At 51.0% G+C, this 11,355-nt stretch overlaps 1 protein-coding gene across 1 annotated transcript; it reads left to right on the top strand.

The window, feature by feature from the left end:
• Window positions 1-5,451: 5,451 nt before the first annotated feature.
• LOC127298233 (uncharacterized) lies at window positions 5,452-8,167 on the top strand. The gene has a single exon (XM_051328145.1). It carries the CDS (start codon window positions 5,505-5,507, stop codon window positions 7,875-7,877), a length of 2,373 nt encoding a protein of 790 aa, XP_051184105.1. The 5' UTR covers window positions 5,452-5,504; the 3' UTR covers window positions 7,878-8,167.
• Window positions 8,168-11,355: the final 3,188 nt, after the last annotated feature.

Raw genomic sequence — 11,355 nt, 5'->3', positions numbered from 1 at the left:
TTATAAGAGCATCTCCACCGGCGCTCCCAATAGAGCTGCTAATAGCTCTATTAGGATTCTAGTGAGAGAAAGCGTTCGTACCTACGCTCCCTAAAAAGCACCGACATATTTTGGAGCTCCATAAAAACGCTGACACTTCCGAAAGAATCCATATGTTAAGGACTTCGATTGGGAGCGCCGGCACCAAATTTCTGCTCGAAACATGCTAGCCGGCTGCCATATGGGGAACATCGATGTGTGAACAACATCCCAAATAGATGATGCAGTGTCACCACCCCCATACGGTAGTGCCCCTGCCGACGACTATTTGGGAACCGTCAGTGGAGATGCTCTAAGAGCACATTAACCAACCACGTGGTCTCTCCAAAACTGTCCAAGATGGCGGCCAAGGTATTGAAATCCTCTTCAAACAGTGCTAAAAAATGGTCGCATCATCAGTGTAAAGGAAGGTGCGCACAGAGGTGGTGGAGGCCCCCATTTTCTGTGGCCAACTCAAGGATTTGTTGAAGTGGGTCAATGGTGAGGTCAAAGAGTAACGGTGATAGCAGATCTTCTTGTCATAGCCCACTACCATGAGAGATTGGCTCCCCCGGCACACCATTAAGCAATATTACGGTATTGTACAATGGTTGCTAGAAATAAGAATGGAATCAGAGCTTTAATTCTCTCTTCTCTCCCTCAATGTGTCCGTGTGTGTGAACCTGGTTAACAGATCTGAACAATTAACTAATAGTTCTGGATAGTCAATTGGTTCCCACCAACTTCACGTGATGATACACGTGCTCACAACGCCCAGCTATACCTTAGGGCATCTCCAACCGCGCGACCTAAACCGCGCCCGCGCGTCCGTTTGGGTCGAGCCGGACAAAAACGCGGCCCAGCGCGGGGACGCACCGCAAAAGCGGACGGCCGCGGCGTCCGGAACGACGCAAACCCGGCCCAAATCTGGGCTAGGTTTGCGTGGCCGCGGATGGCACGCGCCGTCCGCGCGCTGGTCGCCTCGTCTCCCTTGGGCCCACCTGTCGGTGACCAGGGAGACTATTAAATGGGAACTGGAGGGGATCTGGCCCTCCACTCCCCGAGCAAAATCGCCGCCATGGCCCCGAAGCGACGGTTCGCTCCCGGAGCGAACGACAACGAGGCGAGCAGCAGTCGCCGTCGTCCGCCGGCGTTGCGGCCGTCGGGAGGAAACCAACGCGGCCTCCACATCGGAGAGGCCGCCCGCGGCGGTTGCCGCATGGCCGCAACCGCCGCCTCTCCTCCTCGAGCCGAAGCCGGAGTCCTCGGAGGAGGACCCGGACCTCCGCGCCGCCCTGATGATCTCGGCGGCGGAGGAGGAGGCGAAATGGCCGCACCTCCATGCGGCCATTCGCACCTCCGAAATGGAGCAGGCGACGCGGCGGGAGGTGGAGGAGGGGGAGGGCTGGGTGCTCTCCGCCCCGGCCCTCCTGGCGCGACGGGAGGAGGAGGAGGCGGCACGGCGGGAGGAGGCCAGGCGCCGCGCCGACGAGCAGCGCCGCCAGGAGGCCAGGCGCCGCGCACAGCGGGAGAGGCGACGAGCGCCTCGGGGAGGAGGCGCCGCTCCGTGCGCCGCCGCGGCCGCGGGTGGCTCCGGACCCCCACTAGCCGTGGGAGGAGGCCCTGTGGTCTCCGTGGCCGGAGTCCCCGGCGCGGTCGAGCCATTGGCCAGCGCCTCGCCGCCGGGGACGTCGACGATGTCGCCGACGACGCCCACAGGGGCTAGGCGGCGCACCGGCGGCCACCGCGCCGCCGACCAAACCCTAATAGAGGGTTTTTAAATATTAGTTTAAATTTTAAAGCCCATATAGGGGCTTCTTTTGTTAGTTTTATTTGCCCAAAATAGGGCTATGTACAAATTTTCCCAAAATAGGGCATATGTTCAATATAATTTCATTTAAATTCGTATTTTTTTTGTTTTCCTGTTTCTACGTTTTTTGCGATGCGTCCGCGCGTTGGGCGCAGCGCGCGACCCAAACGGACACGCGGACGCGGGCCGTTGTCCGCGTGTCTGCTCGGCCACCCAAACGGCCCAAACCGGACGACCCAGCGCGTCCGTTTGGGTCGCGCGGTTGGAGATGCCCTTAGGCCATCTCCAACCGCGCGACCCAAACGGACCGTTGGGCCGTTCGGTTTGGGCCGTTTGAGTGGCCGACCGGACACGCGGACAGCGGGCCGCGTCCGCGTGTCCGTTTGGGTCGCACGCTGCGCCCAACGCGGCGACCCAAACAGGCGCCACGTGGTTCGTCTTCCTTACGCGGCGCTGCGCCATGGCAGGCCTCGACGTGACAGCAATGGTGGACGGTGGAACGCGCGGGAAAGTTCGCGTGCACCAATGTTCCCCCGCGCGCGAAAAGCCCTTTGGCGCGCGCGAAAAGCCCTTTGGCGCGCGCTCGCGCCCAAGTTTCCCGCCAGGCCGCCGGCTATAAAAGACGGCGGCGGCCAGAGACTGCATCACACCCTCTCCGCCGTCCTCTCCCCCTCCACCTTCTCCGGCGCCATGCCGCGCACCCTGCAGGCCACGTCTCCCTGGCCGCCCGGGCTAGGTTCCCGCGGACGGAGGAGGAGGAGCGCGTGGACGCGCGGTGGGTCGCCGACGACGACGCGTTCCGCGCTGCCGCCGAGGCGGCGGCGAAGAAGGAAGGGGACATGGAGATGGTGGAGGCGGCCGCGGACGGCTGGCACGAGACCGCGGACGGCTGGTACGAGGCCGTGGCCGCCGCAGAGGAGGAGCCAGTGAACGAGGAGGACCTCGCCCTGGCCAACATCAACGCCGCGATCGAGGAGCGCCTCACCGACCTCATGCGCGTGACGAAGGAGCACGAGGCGACCTGCCGGGCCGGTCGCCGCCGATTAGGCGACCTCCTCGGGCAGAAGAACGAGCTGCTCGCTATGCGAGCATCCCGGCACCTCATCCAGATGCCCTCGCCCGAGCGGCGCACCCGGGAGGCTGCTGCGTCGGCGGAGCGCGCCGACAAGAGCGCATGTGGCGGCGAAACGGGAACCACGAGGCCCAGGCCGCCGACCGCGTCCGCCTGGAGGCGCGCACCGCTGTGGAACGCGCTGCCCTGCAGGAAGTGGAGCTATGCGGGAAGCGGGTGGTGCCGCGTCAGGAGGCGGAGCGCGAGCACGCCCGAGGCGCTCGAGCGAAAAGGAGGAGGATGAAGTCCTCCGTCACGCCGCCCAGCTCATAAGCTGGAGTGGAATCCTCACGCGTACAGGCCGCCCGCGTCGAGTGAAATCCACGGCCCCGACGGCGAGCCGGCGTGGGAGTCGCCGGCGAGGCTGCCGGCCCCGTACGTATTAGGCTCGCCGTCGGGGAGTCGCCGGCGAGGCTGCCGGCCCCGTACGTATTAGGATAGAAGTAGTAGGCTAAAAAAAATTGTAATGGTTATTTCCAATGAAAAAAACGTTTCTATTTCTATGACACACGGGCTAGGGCGAACAAGGGGCGGACGCGAGCGACCAGTATTCGGCGCCCGCGGCCACGCAAACTCGCCCTAGATTTGGGCCGAATTTGCGTCGTCCGCGCCATCCGTTTTAGAGATGGATCCACGCGCTGGGCCGCGTTTTTGTCCGGTTCCAACCATCCGAACGCGCGGACGCGGTTTGGGTCGCCGCATTGGAGATGCCCTTGCTCCCTCCATTTTAAAAGGCGCATGCTAGGCGTCGGTCGCCGGATCCGGATCGCCAAAATCGGTCGTTCGGTACACCCTTTTATTAGCATCGAAGGGTCCAGAGTCTAGCTACACTACTGAATGCTTTCACACATGGGCGGAGCCCACCGCTGCACGCGCTGCATCAGGCCACTTTTCCCTACCACGACGATGCGGTCGCTGTCCACACTGCTGCATGCAGTGGGGTCGGGTGAGCAATACTCCTTGCTTCCTGTGTCTGTAGTACTCTAGCCTAGGCAATTAAAATTGTTGGTTAGGCTCCTCTCTGGTGCTCCGCTCCACACAAAATATATAATACAGCAATAAAATCCACAACAATATATTTCCAAAATACTTTTACAAAATATGTTGTTAAGCAAAATATTTCTGGTTGCAGACTGGTCTACAACAATAATCACTAACTATTACAACAAAAAATGATATCAATTCCTCCGAGTCATATTACTTAACATTAATGTAGATGTATCTAGATACATTTTAGTTGTAGATACATCTATTTTATCATCAAATAATATAGATCGGAGAGAGTACAACAAAATTCACAAACTATTACTACAAGAAAACATGTGTTCGCAGTAATGAAAATTTTGTTAAACATTTATTCTGGAATAGATTGATTTACAACAAAAATCATCAACTATTTTTTACAAAAGCCACAAGCTATCACCACAAAAATCCATATGTTGTAAACAATGCAAAAAATGGTCAAGCACCAATTAATTAGCTGCATATTGAATTAGAACAAAAATCACAAGCTATTTTTACAAATGTCATAAACGATTACAATAAAAATCGTATGTTTGCAAACAATGCAAAAGTGGTCAAGCACCAATTAATTTGCTAAGAATTTATTTACAACAAAAATCACCAACTACTTTTTATAAAAGTCACAAATGATTACAACAAATTTTTTTTGGCTTAGGTGCAGTGCAGTGGCAGATTTGTGCTCGGGCTCGCCATGAACCGCAGCTTGGCGAATGACGCCGCTGCCGCGGAGTTTCTCCATTCCTAGGCTCAGACATCCCTGAAAAGTTACTTCCTCCATCTCAATAAAAAATCATCAAATTTTCTTAGATGCGGATATACATCTACACACTAAAAAATTGTGTGTATCTAGACAAATTTAAGCAGCCTTTTCTTTTTGGAAGAAAGAGAGTACATGGCCTTCCCAGCACGTCAGGATAAACACTTTCACGTCACAGCCTTTTGCAAGTAGCCCATGCGCTAATACACGACAAATAGATGCAGCTAGCATAAAAAGAAGCCAGCTAGATCAAAGCTAGCTATCCGTGCGGGGAAAACAGTGAATTTGATTGGCATCCTAGGAGAGGGAGTGGGGTGCGGGGAAAATCACCAATTAATTTGCTAAGAAAACAGTGGATTTGATTGGCATCCTAGTAAAGGACCTGCTAGATTCGCGGTTAAACAGTTTTGTGACCGTGTGGGGTCGGATGGGACAAGACCTGCGTCACGCGCGGGGGTCACGGGAGGGACCGATGTTTGCCCCCAAATCGGTCGCCCGACACCAAGCATTTTCCATTTTAAAATATGTCTCAACTTTTTCTACATATAGATATATCTACACACTAAAATGCATCTAAATATATTAGCATGTAAACAAAGTTGCGACACTTATTTTATGACAAAGGTAGTACGAAACTACTTGACGCGCTAGCTACTCCTAGTTTAGTCAATGGTTGGTAAATCATAAGTATTGGAGGAGGAAAGGCCTTCACAACCTGTGAAATCAGTTCCTTTGAACTTGGTGTTTACACATACACACACAAACACACAAACACAGAGGGAGAGATGCCGTCCCCGGATGCAGCTGAAGCTTCATTCATGGCTGCAATGAAAAGACTCTTTAAGATGGACAGCGTCACAGGTATGGCCAGCGTGGAGCTCTGGGTTTTGATGACAACGCTGCTGCTGGTGGTGAGATTCCTGCTGGACTGCTTCGGGCCGTGGAACGGAGACAGGACCATGTCAACCGCCATTCAAGTAATCCAGATGTTGAACTACTCCATGGTGCACTACACCATGGGGCTGATGACACTCTCGGCGAAGAGGGTGAATGACTACTTTCAGGTTTGGGCGGTGCTGCTGGTAACCCTGCAGTACAGCGTCAAGACTGGGCGCCTGTACCGGAGGTCCAAGCAGACCCCACTGCTCGACCTCATGGCATCTCTCTGGGCAGCCAATCTCATCCGGATGCAAACCATCTTACTTCTCAGTATCTTTCTCTGGTTGATCTGGGCTCTCAATGCAATTCGCATCATTTCGTACTTTGCCTCATCTGATAGAGCTGTAACCATCAATCAAGAGAACATGAGGCTGGTTAGCGACTATATGCGATACGAGCACATACTCGGTTCCTCTAGCAAGGCTGCTAGTTCAGACGACGAGTTCAGTATGCAGTCGTATAAGTACTTGGTCTGTGGGGAAGACCTTGTGCTTCATGAATCCCAGCAGGAGAGAAGGACTAAATCAGCACAATATAGGATTCGGTTGGATCCCGATAATAAGAAGCTTGTCACCTTAGAGAAGATATGGAATGTTGGTGCTGGCAGCAGTCGGTTGCTGGGCGGCAACAAGGACACTGGCAACCGCTTGAAGGATGTCTGCCTCTCATTCGCCCTGTACAAGCTGCTGCGCCGTCGTTTCTATAATCTTCCGATACATGAGGCTAGCCAGGAAAAGACGAGGCGGCTCGTCTTCGATTATATCCTGCAGGAGAACACCAACAACTATGAGAGGGCATTCCGCGTCACAAGTGTGGAATTGTCCTTCCTCCAAGACTTGTTCTACAGCAAGCATGCTGCCATGTTTGCAGATGGATTTCCGATCTGGGGTATGCTGATATCTCTGTTTCTGGTTGGGGCTACCGGATATCTTGCATATCCTGTTCGTTACATACCACAGAGGATGGATCAAGCGGACAAAAATATCATCACTCATGGGGTGACTGTCACACGCGTCATAGTTGGCCTTATCATTGCAAAGGAGCTGTTGGAGGCCTATATTTATGTATTCTCACAATGGAACAAGGTTCTGATGATCTGTAGGTACACCAAACATCGGTGCTTGCAACATTGGATGGTGGAGGCAGCAATGAGAATGGTGTTTTGGTTCATCAGGGGCAAGTGGGATCAAAAGATTTTCCAGTATAACCTTCTGATTTCTTGTTCGCACAAATTGAAGAAATCTCCCCGAAGAATCAAGTTGGAGTCAGAAGTAAAGACGGCGATATTTGAGTCATTCAAAGGCCTGCAGCAGCATCCAGAAAGGTTGGAATCCTACTTCTTAAATGCATTTGGATCAAAGGAAGGCCTCATGCAGCAGACAACTGAACTGGAGGCTGATACCCATAGGATACTGGTTTGGCACATCGCGACATGCTTCTGCGAGGTACATTACACTGATGAAGTGCAAGAACTGAGGGTTTTATTTCTTGAAAATAGGCTCTTGGCAAAGAAATCATCTACTCCTGAAGACGTGTGGCCTCATTACTTAACTGCTGTCAGCTTATCTAACTACTGTGCATACCTGCTTACCAAAGCATTGGTGCCAGACAATGGCATTATTGTTAGAAATGTCTTGAACGCAGTGCGTAAGGAAACCTTTCGTGGTACGTATTGCTCTTTATCCCAGTCACTGCAAGATGTTTACAAAAAACTTATGAATATTGCCAGTGAGCCCTCTAAAGAATCTGAGGCAGAGATCACTCAAGAGGGTGAAGCTCCTGAAAGTTCGGCAATATATGAGGAAGCGCTCCGAATGTCTCCTGATGAAGAAGATCCCAATGGAGCGGGAAATGGTGACATTAAAAGTTCCATAACCAATGACCAGGTACCCAACAGGGAAGATACTACTAAGGGTGATGATGACATCTATAATTCGATAACCCAGATGGGTGCAAAGCTTGGGAAGCAGTTGATAGAGACTTACAAAGAAGACAGAGTAGGCCTATGGAAGGATTTAGCAGTGTTCTGGACAGGTTTCCTCCTCCACTTGGCAGCATCAACTAGAGCAGCCAAGCATAAGACACGACTTGCTGGAAAGGGGGAGCTCATAACACACCTGTGGGCTTTGCTGTCTCATGCCGGGTTTCTCGGGAATACCAGACACGGACAAATGCTCTTAGACCCAGAAGACCTTGAAGATGTTGACCCGCTCAGTTGATGAATTTGAAGAAGCTCAATTCTTGCATGATCTACATGGTGTCCCGTTCATTTGGTTGTTGCTTTTCTGCAAAGGGCAGATATTATCAGATTTTCTTTCACTGTACCAAGTCCGACAATTTAGTTGTATCGTTCTATGCTTTAGTTTGCAAAGCTGTGGTGAAACCTTGAACCATATGCACATGTCATCTTGTTAATTAGCTGCTGTGTTTCGCAGACAAGACATTAATTAGCTTCCAGTGTGAACACACAGTTATTTAAATCGTGTGATTCAAGATTTTGTTTGGCATAGCTGCAGTGTACTAAATTGTATCATTTGAGGTTTAATTCGGCATAGCTTCAGTGCACTGACCTGTATCATTCGAGATTTAGTACCATAGCTTCCTCATCAGATAGTCTGAATATTATCCGAGATCTGTGTGACCATTCATTCAATTTGGACATCTAGAGTAAGGTTCCTAAGCAAATTTGTAACCATTAGAGGCTAAATCACAAGCGATGCACCAGCAGGATATATCTATAGGGTTCAGTTTTTTCTGCAGAGCCCACAAATTCGAGACAAGAACCCTAAGCATTCTGTTCTGTAGGGTTCAGTTTTATCTGCAGAGCGCACAAATTTCAGACAAGGACCCTAAGCATTCTGTAGTGTAGGGGTTCAGTTTTATCTACAGAGCGCCTAAATTTCAGACAAGAACAATAAGCATTCTGTAGTGGGGTTCAGTTTTATTTGTAGAGCGCCTAAATTTCAGACAAGAACCCTAAGGCCCCGTTACTGTTGTTTTTGCTAGGTTTGAAGTGCATTCCACCAGGCTAACCCAATAATCTCTACTACTCCCTCCGTCACGTAATAGGTGTTGGATGGCTTTTTTTTTTTGCAAGAACCCCCTAACATATTTCCGACCAAGTTCTCCGTTCCTAGCGACAACTTTCCGGTTTCGTCTCACTTCGTTGCCGTCTCCACTCGCTCTCGCGACGCCGACGACCACCTTGCTCCACCCCCTCCTAATCCAAGCCGGCGCCTTTCTTCTACCGCACCGCGCTGCTGCCGCCGCTTCCCCCACCACCGCTTCCCCTGCTCTGCTGCCGCCTAGGAAGACCACGGCCGCCGCCCAAGATTTGACTTTTCTGTCCAATACAACGCCGCCGCCTTGCTGGATCTACGAGCAGCACTGCTCGATTTACTCTCCGACGGCGAGGAGAAGCCCCAGGTCGTCGTCCTCATCCATCACCGACAGCACCACACCAAATCACAGGAGAGGCGATGGCGGGCCAGGCACTTCTCCACATCGCCGCCGGGAGCTCGTCCGCCACGAGCTCCCATCCATAGGCCCGCAGGTGACATTCCTTCCTGAACTTGATTTGGCAACTGTGAGAACGCGCAAATTCCTCTTCAGGGGGCATTCTCAGAGAACTCAGTAAATTCTAGAGTACACGCAGATTCCTCTTCATATAGTGAGCATTTGTCATTCTACACGTAGATTCGCAAATTACAGAGTACAGTGAGCTTTTTTTTAAACAAGGGTAAAAGCTTTGCCCATTTCATTGATTAAGATAGGAGTTTACAAGAAAGAAAAAGGTTTATACATATTACAACATTACTCTCCCGGCATCAAATGGCCCAAAATTTTAGCACCGGCTAAGACACAAAGGCGAGCCTCCTTTTAAACCCTATCGAAAACGATTTGTGAGGGGGATTGCTTGTTCTTGAACACCTTATCGTTTCTCTCATTCCAAATCTCCCAAACGTTGAGCATGGAGAGTAAGGCTAGCCCTTTGCGGTTTCGGCCCGTGGCCATCAAATTCCACCATTTCGGGAAAGAGAGCTCCACCCAATTGTTTGTGTGTAGAGCAAGGAGACCCAACCATTCTTTAGCCTTGTCCCAAAGTCGCGAGGTGAAACGGCAATGCACGAATAGATAGTCGACGGACTCCGTGCAACGCTTGCAAAGAGGGCAAAGACCACAATTTGGCCACCCCCGCTTAGCCAACCGATCGGCGGTCCATATCCTATTTTGATTAACAAGCCAAGCGAAGAACTTGATCTTCGGTGGAGCCTAAAACTTCCAAACCGACTTGTAAGGGGTTGACATAGTAGACCCTAAGAATTGCACCTGTAAGCGGACTTAGTAGTGTATTGCCCATTTTCTGTGAGCCTCCAAGAGATGTCATCCTCAATGTTGTCATTAAGTTGGAAGTTGTCTATGAGGCTCCAAAGCCCAAAGGTTAACAAATTGGGAAAGGTGCTCGAGGGAGAAATCATGGTCGAAGTAAACTTTTTGCGCCCATGCATTGTCATGTAAAGCTTGCGCCACCTTCCAATTTTTCCGCTTGGAGGAGGCAAAGATCAACGGCGCAAATGTCGATAGGTCTTTTCGCCTCAAGCCATGGGGCATGCCAAAAGGGGGTCTTCCTTCCATTTTCAACCGTGATAATAGTGGTGGTATAGAACAATTCCATGTCTTGCTTCCTGCAAGGGTTACCGGATCTTATCCAAATTTTATTAGGGTCCTTCCACTCTAACCAAGGCCAACGTAGAAGAAGAGCATTTTTAGAGAACTCAATAAACTGAACTTAAGATCAATCTATATCTTGCATGTTTTTAGAGAAATATCTGAACTCAACAGAGACATTTTTCGATAAATGGTGCTTTCATTACTTTAGAAAAAGTATTACACCCGGCCTCTGCATAATATGATGCACACAGCCGCACTAACACATAGTATCAGACCATTACATGAAAAACTGAAAACACCAAAAACAAAGAGAGCGCCTAGAGCGCAGAAGGCTCTATCCGTAGATTACGCCGCCATCCATGTTGGGAAAAAATATCCTTCGCCACATCTGATACGTCTCCAACGTATCTATAATTTCTGATGTTCCATGCTAGTTTTATGACAATACCTACATGTTTTGCTCGCACTTTATAATGATTTCATGCATTTTTCGGAACTAACCTATTAACAAGATGCCGAAGTGTCAGTTCCTGTTTTCTGTTGTTTTTGGTTCCAGAAAGGCTGTTCGGGCAATATTCTCGGAATTCGACGAAACGAAGACCAAACATCATAATTCACCGAGACGGACCAGGACACCAAACTAGAGTCGGAGGGGAGGCATGGGCCCCCAGACCATAGGCCGGCGCGGCCTAGAGGCAGGCGCCTCCTTGCGCCGCCTCTTCGCCTATAAGACCCCTCGCGACCTAAAACCTCGATACCAATTGACGAAACTCCAGAAAGACTCCAGGGGCGCCGCCGCCATCGCGAAACTCCAATTCGGGGGACAGAATCTCTGTTCCGGCACGCCGCCGGGACGGGGAAGTGCCCCCGGAAGCCATCTCCATCGACGCCACCGCCTCCATCATGCTCCGTGAGTAGTTCCCCCATGAACTACGGGTTCTAGCTGTAGCTAGTTGGTATTCTCTCCCCCATGTACTTCAATACAATGATCTCATGAGCTGCCTTACATGATTGAGATTCATCTGA

The sequence above is a fragment of the Lolium perenne genome, chromosome 5, assembly GCF_019359855.2.
Source record: "Lolium perenne isolate Kyuss_39 chromosome 5, Kyuss_2.0, whole genome shotgun sequence".
NCBI classification, from domain to species: domain Eukaryota; kingdom Viridiplantae; phylum Streptophyta; class Magnoliopsida; order Poales; family Poaceae; genus Lolium; species Lolium perenne.
The sequence above is the reverse complement of the archived record's forward strand: the minus strand, read 5'-3'. Positions and strand labels throughout refer to the sequence as shown.

Excerpts from the sequence above, each read along its gene's own strand:
- LOC127298233 (XM_051328145.1), top strand. The coding sequence starts at position 5,505 with ATGCCGTCCCCGGATGCAGCTGAAGCTTCATTCATGGCTGCAATGAAA.